At 40.7% G+C, this 23,524-nt stretch overlaps 1 protein-coding gene across 6 annotated transcripts in view; it reads left to right on the top strand.

Annotated features, from left to right (window-relative positions):
- LOC142367261 (uncharacterized) overlaps window positions 1-23,524 on the top strand; it is a 55,512-nt gene that overhangs the window by 12,620 nt on the left and 19,368 nt on the right. For 3 of the 6 annotated variants that reach the window (XM_075449248.1, XM_075449243.1, XM_075449245.1), the window contains exons 2-8: window positions 6,475-6,669; window positions 7,366-7,434; window positions 7,609-7,629; window positions 10,976-11,139; window positions 11,936-12,044; window positions 14,085-14,189; window positions 23,055-23,174. In XM_075449248.1, coding sequence (XP_075305363.1) covers window positions 6,475-6,669; window positions 7,366-7,434; window positions 7,609-7,629; window positions 10,976-11,139; window positions 11,936-12,044; window positions 14,085-14,189; window positions 23,055-23,174 — 783 coding nt within the window. The remainder of the gene's footprint in view (window positions 1-6,474; window positions 6,670-7,365; window positions 7,435-7,608; window positions 7,630-10,975; window positions 11,140-11,935; window positions 12,045-14,084; window positions 14,190-23,054; window positions 23,175-23,524) is intronic. The other 3 variants (XM_075449246.1, XM_075449244.1, XM_075449247.1) reach the window with 3 other exon arrangements.

Here is a 23,524-nt window from a genome sequence, read left to right as displayed (position 1 = left end):
GTGGAACCGTGTTTGCATTCAGTTTCTGTCTGATTTAATCAAGATTAATGTCGCCAAGTGCTTCATAATAAAATGTTGGAACATTAAAAGAGAAGTTTAAAAAGCCAGCAGGCCCTGGTCACATGACCCCAGGCCAATTTCCACTAGTTCCATTGGCAGATTTTTTTGCTTATTTCAAGCAAAAACGTCTTTTATTTGTTTTTTTACTAATCTTTGGAGAGGCATTTTTTCCAGTGAGTCCAGTCTGCTGGAGATGAAAGCATGAATCAGCTTCTCCTGATCTGTTTGGGACATGAAACCCTTCATCCTGGATATGTTCTTAAGCTGATAAAAGGCTGATTTGGTGACTGATTTGATATGATTGTTGAAGGTCAGGTCTGAGTCTATCAGCACGCCGAGGTTCCGGACTCGGTCTTTAGTTTCTAGAGACAGAGACTCGAGATGTTTACTGACAGCAAACCTCTTCTCTTTGTGGCCAAACACAATGACCTCAGTTTGTTCTTGATTTAACTGAAGGAAATGTTGGTTCATCCACTTTTTGACTTGCTCTAAGCAGTCGCACAATGACTCTATAGGACTGCAGTCATCCGGAGACAGTGCGAGATATATCTGTGTGTCATCTGCATAGAGTTCTTCAGAATTTGACCCGGAGGCAGCATGGATAGGAAGATACTGGCTTCTGTTTCATTGGATCGGGTTGGAAAACCAAGACAATTAGCAGAGAGAGGCTAAAACACCCCAGAAAACAGGAGGTTTGTCAGGTTTCTTATGCTCAGAGTTTTAACACTTGAGCCTACAGTTAAACCTGGAAGACTGCTTCAGCTCCATTAACTCCAATCTGCCCATTTTGGGCTGTTTGCGGGCTGTTTTTGGGCTGTTTTCGGGCTGATTTTGGGCTGTTTTCGGGCTGTTTTTGGGCTGTTTTCGGGCTGATTTTGGGCTGATTTGGGGCTGTTTTTGGGCTGTTTTCGGGCTGATTTTGGGCTGATTTTGGGCTGATTTTGGGCTGTTTTTGGGCTGTTTTTGGGCTGTTTTTGGGCTGTTTTGGGACTGTTTTGGGGCTGTTTTCGGGCTGATTTTGGGCTGTTTTTGGGCTGTTTTGGACTGTTTTGGGGCTGTTTTGGGGCTGATTTTGGGCTGTTTTGGGACTGTTTTGGGGCTGTTTTTGGGCTGTTTTGGGGCTGTTTTGGGGCTGATTTTGGGCTGTTTTGGGACTGTTTTTGGGCTGTTTTGGGGCTGTTTTTGGGCTGTTTTTGGGCTGTTTTGGGCTGTTTTGGGACTGTTTTGGGGCTGTTTTGGGACTGTTTTTGGGCTGTTTTTGGGCTGTTTTGGGGCTGTTTTGGGGCTGTTTTTGGGCTGTTTTTGGGCTGTTTTGGGCTGTTTTGGGACTGTTTTGGGGCTGTTTTGGGGCTGATTTTGGGCTGTTTTTGGGCTGTTTTGGGGCTGTTTTGGGGCTGTTTTGGGCTGTTTTGGGACTGTTTTCGGGCTGTTTTTGGGCTGTTTTTGGGCTGTTTTTGGGCTGTTTTTGGGCTGTTTTCGGGCTGTTTTTGGGCTGTTTTTGGGCTGTTTTGGGACTGTTTTGGGCTGTTTTGGGGCTGATTTTGGGCTGTTTTGGGACTGTTTTGGGGCTGTTTTGGGGCTGTTTTGGGGCTGATTTTGGGCTGTTTTGGGACTGTTTTGGGACTGTTTTTGGGCTGTTTTGGGGCTGATTTTGGGCTGTTTTGGGGCTGTTTTGGGGCTGTTTTGGGGCTGATTTTGGGCTGTTTTGGGACTGTTTTGGGACTGTTTTTGGGCTGTTTTGGGACTGTTTTTGGGCTGTTTTCGGGCTGTTTTTGGGCTGAAACTATACGTTCAGTTGAGGTAATTCGAAGAACTGGATGCTGCTTTAAAGATGGTGCCATGTTTATTTGCCTGGAGTTTCATCAGATGAGAAATTAAAGATGATTTCCGGCTACTTCGTAGAACTGTGTGAAAGCTGTTTTACACTTCATGCTTTCCCCTTTAAAGACCAACAGTCGCCAGGTTGGAGAGATGATGTAATAATGAGGTCATGGAATTGAGGAAGTGAGGCTCCTGACCTCAGACATCATAATATTTCCTCTTTTTCCTCTCTAAGTTTTCAGCTTATTATTCATATGAACGTTGAGATGATGTCGACAGAGGCTGGAAAAAAAGGGAATAATTGATGATTCATGAATGATTTATTCTTGGCTCACTTTTGTGTGGTTGTGACTGAGTAACCCACTTCTTTGTGGCTAAAAGCATCTGCAGATCCCTCCAGGTTGCAGAGTAACATCCTGCCGCCTGCAGCTTCCACACCCAAACACTCGTTCTTTTAAAAGCTCATTTTGTTAGCTTCACTGGCAGATGGTGGTTAATTATCCTTAAAATGGTTTACTGATATGGACCAACTAAATCAGATTTACTTCAACACTGACATCATTTTGATTTGAAGAAATAGCTTACAAAAAGAAACATTTTGAATTATTGTCAGTGTTGCTCTAAAAACTGAAGTAAAAAGTTTTGTAACTTAGCAGAAAACAGCATTTTAGTTGATTAAAGTGAGAATAGAATCTAATTTACTTTCCCAAAACCAGAATAATCAGAACTAAACAAACGCAAGAATAAGCTAACTAGCTGTTAGCTAACGTTAGCTAACAGCTAGTTAGTTAGCTAACATGATCAGTTTACGTCATATGTTGCAGTAAAACTAGGATGTTGTTTTTATTTTATTTTTATTTTTTTAATAGTCGGCATCAAAAGCACGATGTTTATGGAAGAACTGATTATTTTTATTTCTATTTTAATGAACGAAATTTTACTTCTACAGAACCATGATTTTACTAGCTTGAAATAATTAGCCTGCGTAAGCTAATGCTCATGCTAGCGCTTTCGTTAGCTTACACAAGATCATCAGTTGAAGGGACAATAATCATCTGCTTTGCTAGAAATGAGAAATCTTTTTTTTTTTGTCCATCCTCAAAGGAAATTTAAAGGTTGCTTGTTTGAATCTGAGAACTGATTTCTGGGCCATAAAGTGAAGCCAGCAGTTATTTTTGTTTTCCTGAAGCTTAAGCTTCTCCACTTGAACTCTAAGAAATCTGAGACAGTGACTCTAACTATAACTTAGATCTTCTGTACAATTCTGTAGTGCAATATCTGATGTGCAAATTACAATGTCACCTCGACACTTTGACGACAATGTCACTTTCTTTTTTTATTGTCACTTTAATTACTTTGTCATTTTATTATAATCGACGCCTTATTTTATTTATTTGCTAAATATTCTATTCTTATTTTATTTTTATTTTTATTTTTCATTATTTATTTTTTGTCACCCCCCTTCTGTGTTTTATTTTCTTTATGATTCCATTTCTTGTTCTTCTTAAATGGACCGCTCTTCGCCCTTCTAATTGCCCTTCGGGGATAAATAAAGTTTTTTCTGATTCTGAACTCTGCTGGGCTGACATTTTGTTTGTGGCCTGATGTTAGACTCCTTTGTTTGTGTTGTTGTCAGCAGGAGCTGAGGAAGCGAAGAAGCTCTCTGACACAGACTGCAGGAATGTGTTTCCTCTGCTTCTCCCTTCGGGCGTGGATGTTTGTTTCCGGGTTTTTATTTTAATCCTTAAAGGAAGAAGAGGTTCAGGACAGCTGTGAGCTCTGTTTTCAGAGGAAACACTGAAGCTCCTGGAGTCCGTTGTTCTGTTTGTGGTGATAAAAAACACTGAGGTTATCTAGGGCAGGTCTCAGAAATGTGCACGGTAAGGGTGTGCACGGTAATGGTGTGCATGCCAGGGATTCCTGGGATCAGCCTGACCCAGATCCAACATGTCCTGCTCACATGTGTTTTCACATTCTGGCTCAATTTAACTTAGTTTAATTCAAAAATGAGTTTATTTTGTCCGGGTTTTTATATATAGATAAATATCTCCTGTGATGTTATTAAAAGCAACTGTTAGTTATAAAATACACTCATGTGCATCCGTTGTGGCTCCCTAATGTGAGTGTTGGTCCTGAAATGAGAGTTTATACTGTGTTTACATCGTGTGGGAGAAGCTTGTGGAGGCAGCACGGTCTGAGAGAAGTTTCTGGAAGTGCAATAAGGAAGTGATTGTGAGTTTCAGGAGGTGAAGAGTCGGTGTTCGGAGGCTGGAGAGTTGCCTTTAAATCATTTCTTTCTCCACCATAAACAGAGTTTTCTGCCACATTCAGTCCACAGCTGTCACACATGCTCAGAGGCCTCTCACAGGGGAATTCTGGGAAATGTAGTTTGTTATAAAAGACTCCGCAGCGCCGCCTCCTCGTCCTGTTCTTTAGCCTTCTGGTTTTTTGGGTTGGAACAAAGTAAAGTTTCTTCCTTGCCCGTGGCAGTGAGCGTGGAGTTTGTGGTGGGTGCGTCGTCCCGGGGTGGTCCGACAGCAGCCAGCCCCTTTTATGGCCCACATTCTCAGTTTGGTGCTCACGGCTATAAATAAACCCGGAGTGTGTCGCAGCAGAGGCGGCTGTGGAGGAAGATTTGGGTTTTATGTGTTTAACGAAGTTTCTGAGCGGTGGAGGGAAGCTGTCGGCCGGATGGATTCTTACTGCTGAGGGCTGCAGAAGGTTTCTCAACTCAACTTTATTCATAAAACAGCCGTGGCTGAAACAAAGTGAATAACAGCACAAAGGCATAAAACACAAGAACAATGTAAAAACAATAATAAAAAATAACAGAAACAGAGTCTCTGTTCGAAACCGCATACTTCTCCTACTACTCCTACTACTCCTACTAACTTTTTGAGTTAGTATGCGAGTTTGAGTATGCGAGAAGTTCCCGGATGCATACTAGATTCTCTGAAATGTTGGGTATGCATCATGAGGTTACTACTCATACTCAAACTACCCAAGATGCAACGCAACGTGACGTCGCCGATCGTCATTTCCTGTCAAAACGGTTCAGTTTCAAGCTAGCTACAACGAGGGTAGGTTCACTTCCTGTTTTCAAAACAAAAGCACCAATTGTATGGTAATGGCTTTCCCTATGATAAAAGGCAACGGGTATTTTATTTTGTGAAAATAACAGGAAGTGCGTTAGCTCACTGCGGCTAGCTTTAGTAGCGCCGAATTCATGGGAACAAAATGGTAAACAGCCGGTATTTTGTCAGGTTTTCAACACGTTGGGGATCTAAACGACTACTTTCTCTCCTGAAAATGTTTCAAATGTTGCTAAAGTTTACAGAGTTTAGAGCTTAAGGGAAATCAGCTTCAGGCCGGCTGATTTCGGCTCGGGCAGGAGCGAAATGCATTGTGGGTAAATGCTCTGCATACTGTCTGATCGATGAGTAGATGTAGATATAGTATGCAGTATGGAAGTATGCGGTTTCTAACACAGCCAGAGTCTCATGCTGGGTTAAAAGCCAGGGAATAAAATGGTTTCATGAAGATAAGATGCGTTTACCCCTTTAAGAGTTAAACCAGACTGTAGCAGCTCCACCTGAGTGATGAAATCCTAAAGATTCTGTATCTGTAATTACGTCTTTGAGCATGATTTAGCTGTAAAGCTGCGTCTTCTTTCAGGGTTTTTATCCTGTGTTGAAGTGACTCCATCATCAGAGCTCAGCCACAGTAATGGCTGCTCTGACTCTGATCTGCAGCGTTATTCCTCTGAAGCGTGACTCGACCTGCAGGTCTTTGAGCTTCAGAGTCTTAATGTTTGATAAAAGAAGCTCAGATAAAAGAAAAAGCAGCTAAACCGAAGAACGACTGATGTTTGACAGTGAGGAGGAGCACCGCCATCCTGTTCAACATCTTCCTGTTGGAACATGATGCGTTTATCCTTATCTAACCACGGCGCCTTACATCACGGCCCGTTATCCCCCCATCAGTATTCAGTATTAAGGCTCCTAACTCCTCCTGGGATCATCCCCCAGAGGAGAGGGATGTGGACCCGTTGGTTCTGAGACCCTCAGATCAGAGGATCTGGTTCTGTGTAAATGACTCCAGGAAGTCGGTGCTCAGAATAAATGGAAATGAAATTCTGTTATCTGGACTCGTCTGTGATCTTTAACCCACTTTGGACCCAGAATCGGCCTTTTTAATCTCCGTCCTTCTCTTATAAAGCTGGTTATTGTTTTATTTCTGGTTTTATTTCAGCTCTTTGTTCATCCTGGGTTGTTTTTAAATGTGAATAAAGGGACTTCAGCTCCCTCTGTGGGGTATTTCTCTCTGGGAAAGATGCTGTGGGATCATTTCTTTACTCCAGGGAACTCAGACTGATGTTTGAAGATGCTCGACAGCGTGAGTCTCACCTGCTGCCGGCGTGTTTAACGGCGCCGACTCCAGGTTTCCTCTGCAGCTCTGTGTGTGAAATACGTGTTAATTCCTGCTAATGAGGCTGCAGTGATAATGAAGTCGTGTTCAGCATCGACCTTCCAGCCGGTGACGGAGTGCGTGATGGTGTCAGCTGACCGACCTGTGGGCGTCTCTCTGTTGCAGCTCTGCCGCTGCAGCCCGACCTGAAGTCTTTGGGGAAAGAGCTTCTGACTCCGGATGACTCGGCGGTCTCCGACCTCTCTCTTAAAACAGACTCCAGCCCCAGAACAGACACCCCCACCAAGACAGATGCCTCGCCCAAGACCGAAGCCGGGCCCCCCATGCCCGGGTCGGCCAGCAGCCCTCAGCCCAAGAAAGGTACGCTCCATGGCCATGAAAAGGCAAAAAGCCAAAATCAATAAAAGAGACTCAGGAAATGTTTAAAACATATGTAACCCATATGTAACCTAAAAAACAAACATTCACCTATCCATGGGGAAAAAAAACGAGTTTAGGAAACTTAGCGCTACATGTTTCCTCAAGTTAGATGTTGAGTTTCTGCTGAAATGTGCGTTTGTTTTGGTTGACACAGAAGACACATAATGTAGCTGCTGTTTCTCACTCTTTGTAAGGTAAACATGCTTTCAGTATGAGGTTTAACTCTGAGGTTTAACCCTGAGGTTTAACCCTGAGGTTTAACTCTGAGGTTTAACTCTGAGGTTTAACTCTGAGGTTTAACTCTGAGGTTTAACCCTGAGGTTTAACTCTGAGGTTTAACTCTGAGGTTTAACTCTGAGGTTTAACTCTGAGGTTTAACTCTGAGGTTTAACTCTGAGGTTTAACTCAGAGGTTTAACTCAGAGGTTTAACTCAGAGGTTTAACTCAGAGGTTTAACTCAGAGGTTTAACTCTGAGGTTTAACTCTGAGGTTTAACTCAGAGGTTTAACTCTGAGGTTTAACTCTGAGGTTTAACTCTGAGGTTTAACTCAGAGGTTTAACTCAGAGGTTTAACTCTGAGGTTTAACTCTGAGGTTTAACTCTGAGGTTAACACGCCATCTTTTCTTTCCCAACAGACTCGATGAGCTCAGAGCAGCGACAGAAACTTGCCAAAGAGCGGAGAGAGGAGCGAGCGCGCTACATCGGTGAGAAACGGCGTGGCGCCGCCTGCACGCTGTGACCTCTGTGACCTTTGACCTCTGTGACCTCTGTGACCTCTGTGTTTGAGCTCCTCTGATGCATGAAGCTGCAGCTCACTTCTTTTCTCCTCTCTGACGCTCACTCATGTCTCTTGTTGTTTCTCCTTGCACGGCTCTCAGAACAGCAAACTCAGCTGCAAGGTAAGGCGCTCCTCTGAAACCCTCAGCCCGCCGCTGTCACGCCACGGGGGGCCACTCCCTTCTTCCTCCCTTCTTCCTCCCTTCTTCCTCCCTTCTTCCTCCCTCCATCAGTCCTTATGTTGCTCATTTGGTTCCTTCTCATCATCCGATGGAAACTCGAGCCTCTGCAGCCTCTCTTTTCCTTTTCTGTTCTCGCCACGTTCAGCTTTACTTTGTGGTTGCACTGGAAAAAAAATGCCCCTCCAAAAATAAGTAAAAAAACAACAAATAAAAGACGTTTTTGCTTGAAATAAGCAAAAAAATCTGCCAATGGAACTAGTGAAAATCGGCTTGTCAAGATTTCTTGAAATAAAATCTGATATTTAGGACTTTTGAGTTCAAAGTGATCTTGAAATTAGCTTAAAAACCTCTTCAAATGAAAAAAAAAAAGCTTGTTTCATATGAAATCCGACTCAAAACAATTTGTTTTCAAGACTTTTTCATTTAACAAGATATTCCAGATGCATTGTATTAAAACAAGTCCCTATATCTGGCTGAAATGGTGCTTGTTAGGCAGTTGTGTCTGATATTAAGTGTAATGAGATACTCAATGAGACAAATATACTTGGTAAGATTTAGATTTTTTCCAGTGTGCAGAGTGAAGACACCAGCCTGAGCAGCCAATCAGGGCAGAGCTTAGACGTCTAACGGCGGTTATTACCATGAAATCAGACCAGGCCTCTCAGACAGATTAGATATAATTACTGTGGTCATTAGCAGCGGATAAAAGAGGACTTCTGCTGCTTTTTATTGATAATATCTGAGTTTCTGGGCTGTTATACGGTCCAATGTTAAAGCTGTTTTAGATGTAGAGACGAGGAATTCATGTAGAAGCACCGGAAACAGCCATAAACTCCTGATCCAGCCTCATTTCCTCCAGTTTTTCTTTGTTAAGCCACTTAACTCTGAGCTATGAACCATTCAGGCAGGAAAAAGCCTCCTAACTCAAGGGATGAACCAGTGTTGTGTCCACATTTTAAACTGGATCTTTAGGCACTTTGTTCCCAGCAGCCTGTCACAGAGACACATCATTTGTTCCCATTTCTTTAGCTGCATCTGTGAAAAACAGCTTCATAGTTTCAGCTTTTTTCTATATTTACGTTAAAACTGCTTTCAGTTACCAAAAGAGTCAAATTAATATAAGAAATTCAGTTTAAAAAAAATCCTAATCCCAAAAAAATGAACGTTATCACGTCTAAAAGTAGGAAAAAAACAGACAATAATAAGAATTATATGTTATTCAACATCAAGAAAAAGTAAATAAGATTTAATTTAAAGCTTAAAAAAGGAATATAAGATATAATCTAATGACTAATTATGGAACAATGAATATAAATGAAATGATTAAAGTGTTTTATGCCAGCAGAAATGAATAATCTAGAAGCTCTTTGTGGGTTTTAGACTGGAATTAAGATTTGTTCCCATTTCTTTAGCTGCATGTGTGAAAAACAGCAAAGATAACACAGTGTGACAGACAGAAAACAGGATTTCTGCAGCAACAAGGTGATTCCCAAAGAGCTGTTAGCTGAAAACTTGGCATATCTCAGCATGGTGTGCAGTGTGTCCTTAAAACATTTGAGGAAACTGGACAAGTGGAGGACAGAAGAAGAAGTGTCAGGCCTAAAGAACTATCTGCAGCAGAGGAACAGGATCTGAAAGTGATGTCCTTAAGAAAGAGGAAAACATCCAGCAAAGCCCTGACACAGGAGCTGAGAGATGCATCTGGACCTTCAGCTGATACATCTGCTGTTGGCCCAAGCCTCATCAGAAATGGGCTCCATGGAAGGGTGGCTGTCAAGAAGCCTGATCAGAAATGGGCTCCATGGAAGGGTGGCTGTCCAGAAGCCGTTCTTAAGGAAGGGAAACAGGGAGAAAAGGCTGAGCTGGGCCAAAGGACACAAGAAGTGGGCTGAAAATCAGTGGCAGCAGGGAGATCACTGCAGCTATTTCCTTTATTTTTATATAAAATATGAAGAAATGAGGCTGATCGGGACTGTTGGCAGCTCTGCCTGTAACAGCCTGAAACTAATTAATATAGAAGTGATTTGAAAGCTGTAAATGTGTAAAAGAAGGAGCAACATGAAGCAGCTTTAATGGACTTTTAATTGTCAAACGTCTTCTGTTGGAGGGGAAACCCAGCAGGAAACTGCTGCTTAATAAGCTTAATAAACACTGTGACTTCCATCTGTTTCACCCATTCTGTTGGTATTTTAAGAACTTTAGGTGATTACACACTTTAACCTCCTGATTACAGGAGACTTAAAACAGCTGGAAGTCACTTATAAACGACACAGACTGGCTTTCTGTTTCATCTGGAGCCCAACAGCTGGATGGAGTTTTATAGTTCAGCTTCAACAGCTCCAGCAGCAGACTGAGGCCTGAATTTATCATGAAATGTCCCCACAGATCAGATATTATTGATTTTTAATCAATTATATATTTATTATATTTATATATAATTATATTTATACTATTATTAATTTATAATTCCAGTGTCTGACAGTTATTCATCTCATCATTTATTATTTATTTATTTCATTACTTCACCATGTGCAATAACCTGGTACTGAGCAGCATTGTAAATACTGTTTATTGTATTATTGTATATATTGAGATTTTCCTTATATTATTCTTATTCATCCTGATTTAATGTTTTTTTCTTTTTTTCTGTAACGAGGGCACTCCAAAAAAGGAATTTCCCGCAAGGGATTAATAAAGTAATTCTGATTCTGATTCTGAAATGAACAAGAACAGAACCAGTAGAACGACCTCTGACTTATCAACACTGAAGTTACGGGTATTTTGGGCCATCTGTGGGTGTTATTGTGACGTACAGCCGTGTGTCATCAGTGTAAATATGATCATGTAAATGGATCACAGCAGCGGGCCGAGGACTGAGCCCTGTGGTACGCCATATCTCAGTTTAGAGGTTGAGGAGGTAAAGTTAAACTAAGAATCGAGTCCTTAAGAAGCCGTCAGCCTGTTTCATACAGTTGGCAGGTATGCCGCCATCGTGATGTCACACACAGCGCGTCGTTTTCCTGGTATGACCTCACACATCCAGGTACATTTAGAGTTGCTCTCATGGTGAAAAGCCCCAGTTTAAAAAGTTCTTTACAGTTGGTTGAAATTCTTTCCCACCGTCTACATCTGTGTCGTGGCTCCAGTCCTTAAATCTGCAGCCCCGATAGGCTCATTGTTTCAGGTGTTTCTGACACGCTAAGCTAACACGCTAACGCTGTCGCAGCAGCACTAAGCTCCGCCCCAGTTTCTGACCCCTTTCTGTGTCTCCGTGGCGACCCTGCAGCAGCGAAGAAGGCCCAGTGGCTGGAGAAGGAGGAGAAGGCCCGGCGCCTGAGGGAGAGCCAGCTGGAGGACCGCAGGAGGAAGCTGGAGGAGCAGAGGCTGAAGATGGAGAAACGCCGAGTGCTGCTGGAGGAGAAGCAGAGGCAGAAGCTGGAGAAGAACAAGGTGGGAAAGAAAGAAAAATGCATTCCTGGGGCTTCCACTGTTCTCTTTAAGGCCTTTTCTTATTGGTCAGAAAACCCACCGACTCAGTGTAATCAGCACCAGGAACCCAACAGCCAGCTTTACATTTAAATAAAAAATAAAGATAAATATTTTATCGCGCATTAACACAAGTTTTATTTACTTATTTTAAAAAATTATTTAAAAATTTTTTTTAAAATATTTTTTGGGGGGCTTTTGTGCCTTTAATGGAAAGTTCAGAGAGACAGGAAGCAGGGAGCAGAGAGAGGGGGAACAACACGCAGCACAGGGCCGTTCGATGCAGGACTCAACCCACTACGCCACGGACCACTGTGTTTTATTATTTATTTTATTTTGTGAAAGTCTGTTACTCACAGGCTTTTATTTTGTAAAAGTCTGTCACTCACAGGCTTTTATTTTGTAAAAGTCTGTCACTCACAGGCTTTTATTTTTTAAAAGTCTGTCGCTCACAGGCTTTTATTTTGTAAAAGTCTGTCACTCACAGGCTTTTATTTTGTAAAAGTCTGTTGCTCACAAATGCGATTAATCGTGATTAATCAGGGAAATCATGTGATCGCTGCCCAGCCCTAATAATTATGTAAGATTTTATAACAAAACTGTAAATAACGTCCCTTGTCACTAAAAGTAAACCATAGAAACAGAAATATGACTTTAAATTGAAGCGTGAAAACGAGGTAAAACGGACTTTGTGGGCTTTGCTTCCAGTGTTCAGAGTAAAAGTCTTTTAAAGAGACTCTGCGACTGTGTGTTCCTGTAGGAGCGATACGAGGCCGCCATCAAGAGGTCGACCAAGAAGACGTGGGCGGAGATCCGCCAGCAGAGGTGGTCCTGGGCCGGCGGGCTCAACCAGACCTCCCGCAGAGAAAGTAAGTCCGGCCGCAGAAACCCTCAGCCTCTCTGTGACTGCAGACTCTGTGTCCAACACACTGTGACTCACCGATTCCAGGAAGCAGCCGGTCACAGGGCGGGTTCAGAGGCAGAGCACCCGCAGTCATGTGTCCACTCACAGTCGCTCAGTGTTTAACGATTGGGTGTGAGTCAGGGGGCGTGGCTTACGGGGGGCGTGGCTACGGGGGGGGCACCATCCAAAGAAAACTGGCCAGAAAAAAGGCCACGATTTATTATCTCTGTTTGTGTGTTGTATTGATAGAATAAATGCAGGTGGTGATTTAAAAAAAAAAAAAGCACATATCTGCAAAGTTTATAGCTTTATTTATTTTTTTGTTATCGTGTTTCCACCCTCCGTAACCTTAACCCCTCGCTGCTGAAAACAAAAGGCCATTTTCACATTTTCGGAGGTTTTTGTTGTATATACAGGGTTCCCACGGGTCAAACATGCCGGGCAAATGCAGGTTCCAAGAAAGTTGGCTCGAAAATGACGATTTCAGAGGCTGGCTATGGCGAATTGATGACCACAGAGCTAAATGTAGCGTCTGTAAAACCGTCATATTTCTGTCGAATATGGGAGAACACGCGCTGCGCAGCCATGCGACGAGCAGAAAACGTGCTTCACGGTTGCGGGCGGTGACATCATCGACCTTGTCACAGCATGATTTTTTTTTTTCGTCAAATAAACGATCGTAAATATTTAAATTGTTTTATTTACCGTGTGTTTACAGGGCTTTCAGCCGAGAAGGGTGGTCATTTCTGACATTTACGCTTAAAGGAGAACTGCGGTATTTTCAACATTAAGCCTCTTTTCTGAGTCGTCTGCAGTGTTTTAGAACCCCCCTCACCGCTTTTTTGATGTTTACTGCTGTCTCCGGTATTTGCCTAATTTTTATTCTTCTCAACCTGCTTCAGAATGGCAAGTCATGTGCATGTCCAAAAAGGTCCGTAAAAGCACCATAAACGTCCGTTTTCAATTTCATCAACTCACCGGAGTGGTTACTGGTGTGCACTGGTAATCCAGATCAGATTTCGTGGCGAAAAGTTGCTTCTGTCGTGTTTTATTTGGCAGCTCGTTCATGCTCGCACTATTTTCTTAGCGGTGGCGGAGTAATATCAACCAACATCCAGTACAAAATGTCAAATAAAACACGACAGAAGCATGACTTGCCGTTCTGAAGCAGGTTGAGAAGAATCAAAATTAGGCAAATACCGGAGACAGCAGTAAACATCAGAAAAGCGGTGAGGGGGGTTCTAAAACATTGCAGACGACTCAGAAAAGAGGCTTAATGTTGAGAATACCGCAGTTCCCCTTTAAGTTCTGCATATCGCTGGTTGTGTAAACCTTCATGTAGACAAAGAACAGCTCTAGGGCTGAAGATAATCTTGTTTTCACACTTTTAAAATCTTTTGAACGTCATTTCTTTTTACGGAAGTGGTCCTGGAAATTTAGTTTTTTTGGGTCTGGAAAGTCATGGAAAATCATGGAATTTTATATCTGACTTAGAGTGGGAACCCTGTATATAATGATCTGAAATGTAGACTTAATGAAGGTGATAAAAAGCTGGAGTTGGCTGGATGTCTCGCCCCGAGTATCTGCTTGAATTTAAACCCTCAATGGAGAACATGGAGCATGTTAAACAAAAGCTAATGCATCCTAAAGTCCTGCTCTAAAAACCTCCAAAATAGGACATATTTGCAACATGGCGAAGGGTGTGAGTGCCAGTGTTGTTCAGTTAAACCCAGTTTCATCAGATCAGAGGCGTGAGGAGCTCCTCAGAGAGCTGGGAGCTGGTTTTAATGTTCCAAACATGAGCAGAAAGCTGCTGAACGTGTGCGCGGATGGGCTTTAAAGCCGGTTACTGCAGCAGGAGGAGCACCACACCCCGCCCACACTTTCCTCCAGGTTCTCCCCAAAGAGTCGGTGTGTGCAGCTCAGGACGGTGAGTGTGTGCTGACAGCTGCATCCTCAGCCGGGCCGTGAACAGTTGTTGTCTGCTGCGTTCTCTCCGGTGCAGGCAGATGCTCGGCCTCCACCGTCAACCTGCCCAGACAGGCGGACCCTGTCATTAACAACAGGCTGTCCAAGTCCTCTGCCACGCTGTGGAACTCCCCCAACAGAAGTAAGGACGAGCCGACGTCAGTGTCCACCAGGCCTGCCCCTCCCTCCCTCTTCACCCCCCCCCTCTCACCTTGGTTCTGTTTGGTTATTATTAGGGTATGGAAGTTTTTCTGTGCCGTCAGTTTCAATACGAATATCTAATGTTGAATTTTTACAGCGTCAAAATCAGACTTTGATTTTGAAAAACCAACAGTGTAAAAAAAAAATCAATTTCTAAAAAAAAATTCAATGGAAAAAAAATCAGTTGAAAAAAATTCAATGGAAAAAAAATTCAATGGAAAAAAAATTCAACTCAAAAAAATTCAGTGGAAAAAATTCAATGGAAAAAGAATCATTGGAAAAAAATTCAATGGAAAAAAAATCAGTGGAAAAAATTCAATGGAAAAAATTAAACTTAAAAAAATTCAGTGGAAAAAATTCAATGGAAAAAAAATTCAATGGAAAAAAATTCAATGGAAAAAAAATTCAATGGAAAAAAATTCAATGGAAAAAATTCAACTTAAAAAAATTCAGTGGAAAAAATTCAATGGAAAAAAAATTCAATGGAAAAAAATTAAATGGAAAAAAAATTCAATGGAAAAAAAATCAGTTGAAAAAAAATTCAATGGAAAAAAAATCAGTTGAAAAAAATTCAACTCAAAAAAATTCAGTGGAAAAAAATTCAATGGAAAAAAAATTCAATGGAAAAAAATTCAATGGAAAAAATTCAACTTAAAAAAATTCAGTGGAAAAAATTCAATGGAAAAAAAATTCAATGGAAAAAAAATTCAATGGAAAAAAATTCAATGGAAAAAAAATTCAATGGAAAAAAATTCAATGGAAAAAAAATCAGTTGAAAAAAAATTCAATGGAAAAAAAATCATTGGAAAAAAAATCAATGGAAAAAGATGCAATGGAAAAAAAATCAATGGAAAAAATTCAATGGAAAAAAATTCAGTGGAAAAAATTCAATGGAAAAAAAATTCAATGGAAAAAATTCAATGGAAAAAAATTCAGTTGAAAAAAAATTCAATGGAAAAAAAATCAGTTGAAAAAAATTCAATGGAAAAAAAATCAGTTGAAAAAAATTAAATGGAAAAAAATGCAATGGAAAAAAATTCAGTTGAAAAATATTAAATGGAAAAAATTCAACCGTTGGATGAATTGAGACCTGTTTACTCGGATGTTGAGTCTGGTTCTTTTTCCACTGAATTTTTTGAAGTTGAATTTTTTTACACTGTTGGTTTTTCAAATCAAAGTCTGATTTTTGATGCTGTAAAAATTCAACATTAGAAATTCGTATTCAAACTGATGGCACAGAAAAACTTCCATATTAGGGCTGGGTAAAAAAAAAATCAAAAGCGATGAGATTTTTTTTTTCTTCCCATGAAGTTAACCCCAGTAGTCTCGTGCGTGATGGCGCGTTTACGTCCGCTTGTCATTCAAGCGCACAAGCAGGTAAAACTCCTCTCAGCAGATGATATTATCACTGCATAAAGCAGCAGCCGAACACCAGATCCTGTCAATGAGCTCCTTTTCCTGCACAAGAATATATACCAAGTGAGAAAAAAGTCACAATAACAGGACTTTTAGTTTTGTTACCATTATTATTAGTATTATTATTATTATTATTATTATTATTATTATTATTATTATTATCATAATTTTTGCACATTAAGAAACATGAAATGCCTTAATGCAATTTGCAGTGATGGAATGTTGTAGTTCAACACTTTCACTTGCAATTCCTTTAGAATTTTATTAAAATGTCACTTTTGAGACAATTGTGTTCACAGCTGAAGTTTAAACTGTCCCAATTCACAAGTTTGCACTTAAAACCTGTTGTTTATGGTGAAAATAATAGATAAAATAAGATACATTAGTATTTTGTAAAACAGTTGGGCCATTTTCATTATTTAAGGCGAGACACTACAGGTGAATAGGGTAATATTTTAAAATAATAGATATCACCATGAAACTTCCTCAGTTGATTACTTATACAAGTATGAAAAAAAAAATGTATTACAAGTTTTAGGAATTTTTTATGTTTAATAATGCAAATGAGGCATTATCTCATTAAATATGCGCACATTTGCATATATTTCCGGAAGATAAATCTGAACATATGATAAAGCCAGGTGCAAAATTCTTTTTTCATTTTGTTAACACACAAAATGAAAAGAAAATTACAGAGGGATTTCAGGATATCTGCTTTCATTTCCTAGGAAATCAAAATATACTGCCCAGAGCCTAAAAAACATCAATTTTTGCCATATTTGTTTATTATAATGTCACATAAATCAGGCCAGAAATGATTTATCAACAAATCCTTCTGTAAATATCTTCATAATACTGCTGAGTGTATAACTGGAAAGTTTGGTGTTAGTAGGTGCTCCATAGGCTGAGATATTGATACTGGAAAAATACAAAAAACTGATTTTGAGAAAACGGCATTTAAAGATTTATATAGGGGAATTCATTTTGGTAAATTTGGGCGAAACGTACTGCTGCAGTTAAACAAAATGTGATGAAATAAACATTTTAATTTATGTTTTGAAATAACACATATTGAAGGAGTAGACTGGCCCAAAGAAATCACTGTTTTTGCCCGCCGTGTCTCGCCTTAAAGCGGAACTCCGGGGCATTTGAAGCGTGTTTCCATTGCTAGAGGTTGTCAAATACTGCCAGTAGGACACAGAGAGATGCGTATCTGCGCTCCCTGTGTGGAGATTGCTCTGTCCGCACAGCATGTCATGCGAGGCTAATACGTGGTGGCTAAGGGGCAAGCGCTAACCCTTCCACGTAAAACAACAACTTGCACACTGCAGAAACGTCACACCACTTTATAACCCATCCGACAATAAAGTCACAAGCCTTACCATCAAAACCATATGCATGGTTCTCACATTACTGGCATGGGGACGTTACAAAACAACTTTATAAACAGCATGTCACTCACCGGCTGGTTGTAGGCTCGCGCATGTGAAAGCCCAAAAGAGTCGATGGAGAATAATCCCATATACAAAACAATTATATTCTCTAGAAAAACTGCGTTCAAGTATTTAAAACATTACAACAATATTACTGGGCATGTATTGTTGTAATGTTTTAAATACTTGAACGCAGTTTTTCTAGAGAATATAATTGTTTTGTATATGGGATTATTCTCCATCGACTCTTTTGGGCTTTCACATGCGCGAGCCTACAACCAGCGGTGAGTGACATGCTGTTTATAAAGTTGTTTTGTAACGTCCCCATGCCAGTAATGTGAGAACCATGCATATGGTTTTGATGGTAAGGCTTGTGACTTTATTGTCGGATGGGTTATAAAGTGGTGTGACGTTTCTGCAGTGTGCAAGTTGTTGTTTTACGTGGAAGGGTTAGCGCTTGCCCCTTAGCCACCACGTATTAGCCTCGCATGACATGCTGTGCGGACAGAGTGATCTCCACACAGGGAGCACAGATCTGGACCTCTCTGTGTCCTACTAGCAGTATTTGACAACCTCTAGCAATGGAAACACGCTTCAAATGCCCCGGAGTTCCCCTTTAAAGAGCAGATTGAATTGAATCGAATCGAATTGAATCGTGATTAATCGATTCAGGACCTTTCTGAATCGAAATCGAATCGATTTAGGAAATTGGCCACGATACCCAGCCCTAGTTGTTGTTATTCTAACTGTGGTCTCGGTGGCCTGCCTGCCTGCCTGTGCTTGGTGACCGATCATCTACCACCTTCCTCCCTCTGGGTCTCGTGTGCATCGTGGGTTTTAATTTCAGTTTCAATTTGTCTTTGATTTGAGACTCCTCTGCATTTTTGATCAGCCTCCTTTTCACCCGTCATCACTGACCCATATTCTGTGCTCTGTATTTTTGGTTGGTGTGTTTCTTGGGTTTATGAGTTCACATCTCGTCACCTTGTCTTTGGATGTTCCCCTCCGCCGTTCTGTTGGTGGTTTGCTGTGGTTGGTGGTGGCTGTTTGAGGTGAAACTTCAACAGGTTATAGGAACCAGTAGATGCACAATGTTTTACTTGGGTTTTATGCATTTATTTTAAGCAAATAGCAGAGATGGGGACTCGAGTCGACTCGAGTTGCTGTTTTGATGACTTGACAAAAAATAAAACACTTGAGACTCAACTCGGACTTGGAAGTTAAAGACTCGGCACTTGAATGACTTGAGTGTTAAGCATCTAGCATAAATTCAAACTTTATTCGTCATCTGAAGATCCATTCTGACCAGTAAGTGCTTGTGAAATTAGCTAATATTATCCTGTCAGCCTAGTCGGTAGTTAGCTAACGTTAGCTTGATATGATACGGGGTGGACAGGTTGGACACATTGGCCAATGAAGTTTACTGACAGTTACTTATATCTTTGTCTTTTCACTTTATTAAGATCAGATTCTGCAGGTAAAATTGCAATAATAAGGTGACTTGCCCAAGAAAAAATTACTTGGGACTGACTTGAGACTTGAAAGCTAAGACTTTAAACTTACTTGAGACTTGCACATGTGTGACTTGGTCCCATCTCTGGCAAATAGACTCTGAAGATGACATCTGTATCGCTTGGCTCTTTACAGAAAACATATCTCAAGTGTTTTACATGCTACAAAGCTGTTTGTTGTGACCAGACGTCCTCTTTTTGAGAGATGAAAAATTGCATCCGGCTGGAATTTCGGCCTCAAATATGTTTTCAGCGGATTAGCTTTAGCGTTTCACTCCCCATATTCACTTATTATCATAAACTCGCTCTCCTCACATCCCATTTTATGATTATAACATCTCTCTTTTATGAAATGGTGACACGGTTTGTTGTTATCAAAGCAACTCGGCATGCTAGCAGCTCTGTGAGGTTGTTAAATTTGACAGTGCTTTGAGCCGGATGCTAACTTTAGCATGCTAACAGGTTCGCAGTGATGAAGCTAACATGTGGAAATTAAGAATCTTAGTTTAATGTGTTAGCATGCTAACATTTTTTACGATTCAAAACACAAAGAACAACTGACTTTGATGGAAATGTCACTAATTTTGGTAATTGTTATGCTCCTATAAGGCAACAATAGCTTACTGTCAAACAACATCAACTAGCTAATGCAGCTAGCATAAATTAACGCTAGCTAAGGTTAAGCAGGAGCTGCTAGCTACATAAATAGGATAAAAATATATCATCAGTGTGTAATGTTTTACATCTAATGACAGAAATGTGACAAATATACAACAGGAGAAAACATTTTCTGAAGAATAAATTCATAAAATGTTTGATTTGAAATATAAGATAGCTAATGGATAAAAGTGACTATTGATGCTATGCTAAGTTAGAATAACCATCACATTGGGATTAATATGTCAGTATATTTTACTTGTGTAAAACTGTCAGTAAGTGTATCTGTTACACTTCACTTTAACATCTTAATATGTAATATTTATAAATAATCTTTGAGTGCAAAAGAGGGAAAATATTACTAACAAAGAACTTTAAACAAGAAACTTTAGTTGAGATCTTTGAGCTTTTGTATTTGTTTTTTGCAGTCTTTTTTAATCTTAAAATGAATAATTAATACAAATCTTCTAATGTAATTTTACAGCGCAGGAAGAATTTATAACACAAAGGTACTTTAGAGAATAATAACATGAAATTAGGGCAATAAAAGTACTCAGATGTGTTCTGGTTCATAAAAGCTGTGAACGCATTTAATTTCATCCTCTTCACCACAAATACTGTCTGATTATAAGAGATATTTGATTTAAAATTGAGCATTTTAAGGGAGGAGGAGCACGACACGATAAAACAGTTATTCGGTCATTTCATCCAGACATTCGCAGCATCGTGTTCATTTCATAACGAGTCGTTTTTCACCAACAGCCCTCCGCTTCACCTTAAAATAGATTCAGATTTCATCACTAATATGAAAACAGCTGTAGGCTGCAGGCACACGAACGGACGCCTAATCCCGTGCAGAGAGTCTGCCGGGGCTGCTGCTTCTCCGGGGACCCTCTGCACGGCGTTCAGGGGTCTGCAGACGTCACTTTACCTCCAGCTGAACGGCCGATCAGCAGCCAGTAACTCGGCCTCATCTTGCCGCATTACAGAAGAGGAGGAGGAGGGAAACCACTGTTGCCTAGCAACAGCGGTAGTGGGGTTATGGGTTGGTCATAAAACATGTCGAGGGGCTGATGGTGTGCAGCAGAGATGATGCCCTCTGCTTAAAGTGATAAAGTTTGACTGGTGGCAGCTCTGTGGTGACGGCGCCGTCCTCATGTGGGCGGTGGCGGTCTCATGTTGTTGTGTCCGTCTGTGTTCTGTTGGGTTTCTCTGGAGAAGCACGAAGGACCCACAGCGTGTCTTTAAATCAGTGATTCTCAATATTTATTTTCACCAAAGCCACATTGGCAGCAAAATCAAGGGAAGAGCCACTTTTACCACAACATACTAAAGCCCCCTTTTGCAAATATGCATTTCTACATATAAAAAATAACCAACACAGCCAATACGTTTTTAATTCAGACCACATTTACCTTAATACTGGGATGAGCAGAAGCTGGCGTGCATGTCCTCGACTTTCTTCATGTTGTATTTGTAGTTTGTTGTTGTAATCATAGTGAGACATTCAGGATGAGCATGGTTTCTGTGCTGGTTTTTGCCCTTTTTTAATTAAAAACCGATCCATTGTGCCTGCATCTCGCGCTGGCTAAAGGAGCTAGCGGTGGTTTAAGCGGGCTGCGTTGCCAGGTTTAACAGTTCCCCCTTTAGGAAACACCATTAAGCCTTAATTAATACTTAAAGGTGCCATCGGCAACTTTTTTTTTAGTCATATTAGCTTGAACTGTCATGGGAATATTAAATAGGCTGTTTAGGAAAAATCCCAAATTCTGTAGCTCCCTCTGAAGCCTGTAATCGTGCTTGCAAAAATCGAGCACTCCCGGCTGTTTTTTTATTTTTTATTTTTTCCCTTGTCCTGTCCAGCATTATGGCAGCAGAATTGTAATCTGAATACCGTTTATGCTAAACACATTTGCTATGCCAAGGGAAGCTTTATGAATGTAAAGCTCCCCTTGACGCCCATCAACTCCTCATTTTTATTTATTTATTTTTGTTACAATATTTAACATGATATGATAATAGTGCCGAACCGGACCGGGGGACAGAGAGAGAGGGAGAGAGAAGAAAAGAAAAAAGAACAGAAACATGAAGAGACAAACATAAAAAACAGTGAAAAACCCGACAACCAGCTGCTACACCTGTAAAAACAAACCTGAAGACGATTCACAGCTCCCGGCTGTTTTTAACCAATCACGTTAGGTTTATTATTTATCTATTATCTGAGCAGAACAGTCACCAACCACGTCTTCCATGCTGAGCTGAGTCTGCCCCAGCTTGTGTGCGCGCACACTGGTGTGAACTCACGTGCACAACCTCGTCCACAGAGGGGGAGGGGCCTGAAAGTTGTATCAGTTCGAATTTTCCGACTTTAGACTCGCAATTTTGAAAACCTGCCGAGGGCAGCTTTAATAAAAATACTTAATACTGTGCAGTATTCGCTGTATGTTATTTGAAAAAATGTTTTGTTATTGTTTCCATATTGTTATAAGCTGCTATGCGAGCTGCCAGTTAGAGCTTGAGGAGCCGTGTGATGAGGATCTCTGCTTTGAGGGACGGTTGTGTCAGCAGAATCTGGAGGAAGTGAAAGTGTTCTGTGGGTGAAACGGTCATTTTTTTTGGATGATTCGTTAAAAATAGTTTGAAAGCAACAAAGTTCTGCGACTTTTATATAAACTTATTGAAGAAAACTGGATTATTTTATCAGTTGTAAACAAATCAAACATGTTGGGAACATTTTCCCCCTGAAGGGCGTCCAAACGCTGCCGACCGCCTGCTGAATCCATCGCCCTTCTCCAGTAGCTGAAATGGAGTTTACCCTGGTGTGCTACTTTTAGTGTTATTTTATTGTTATTTGATTCTGAAAACAGCTAAAAACCAAGTTTAAACTGAGCTTTCGAGCTGGTTTAGGACAGAGTTCTTCCACTAATGTTTGATATAAGTCACGTTACGGGAGGAATACTTTACAGATTTATTATTTGATGTCGTCACGTAAGAAGTGAAGAAAATCTGAAGAACGTAAAGCAAAGCTGCAGGAAGTTAGAAGCTGAAAGTACTTCCTGATTTTAGGTTTTAATGCTGCAAACAGACTCTGACACCAAGGTGTTCGTACCATTAAAACTGAAACTGAAGGGCCAAATTATTGTACATTATTATTATATAATAATGTATATTATTATATATACATTATTCATAATATACATTATTTATATATACATTATTATATACATTATCATATATATTATTATTATTGTATACATTATTATTATATAATAATGTATATTATTATATATACATTATTTATATACATTATCATATATATTATTATTATTGTATACATTATTATTATATAATAATGTATATTATTATATATACATTATTTATATATACATTATTATCATATATATTATTATTATTATTCTGACATGAGGGCACGAAGGTGTTCGTACTTTTAAAACTGAAACTGAATTTATTCCACAATTAGCACATGTGCTACTAATTAGATAAATTCAGGTTTTAGTTTTTATTCAATGTATTTTAGTATTTTTATTATTTTATTTATGCCTTTTGATTCAAAGTATTATCTGGTCAACAGCTGGCTGGTTAATCTGAATAAATCTAATTTATTTCCAGTGTAAATGAGATGAACGTCTCCTCTTTATGAAGATGGAACCCTCTTTAGTGTGAGCGTGCACGTGAGTGTGTGAGCGTGCACGTGAGTGTATGAGCGTGCACGTGCGTGTGTGTGTTCTGTGACAGTAACCCGACACTGACGGCGCCCTCTTGTGTCAGCCCGCAGTCTGCGCCTGAGCCCGTGGGAGAGCCGCATCGTGGAGCGGCTCATGACGCCGACGCTGTCCTTCCTCGCCCGCAGCCGCAGCGCCGCCACGCTGCTGAACCGCAGCGACTCCCGTGAGTGTTGATCACATGACCTGACACGCCGTGCACGCAGGAGGGAACGCCGTTCGTGTGGCCTGGAACGCCCGACCTGTAGTTCAGTTTTATGACCCCGAGTCTGTCGGAGTTCCAGCCCGATCACCTGACCTGAGCCCGATCACCTGACCTGAGCCTGATCACCTGACCTGAGCCCGATCACCTGACCTGAGCCCGATCACCTGACCTGAGCCTGATCACCTGACCTGAGCCCGATCACCTGACCTGAGTCTGATCACCTGACCTGAGTCCGATCACCTGACCTGAGCCTGATCACCTGACCTGAGCCCGATCACCTGACCTGAGCCTGATCACCTGACCTGAGCCCG

This window comes from Odontesthes bonariensis, chromosome 18, assembly GCF_027942865.1.
Source record: "Odontesthes bonariensis isolate fOdoBon6 chromosome 18, fOdoBon6.hap1, whole genome shotgun sequence".
Lineage (NCBI taxonomy): Eukaryota > Metazoa > Chordata > Actinopteri > Atheriniformes > Atherinopsidae > Odontesthes > Odontesthes bonariensis.
Note: the sequence above shows the minus strand (reverse complement) of the source record. Positions and strands in the feature narration are given on the sequence as shown.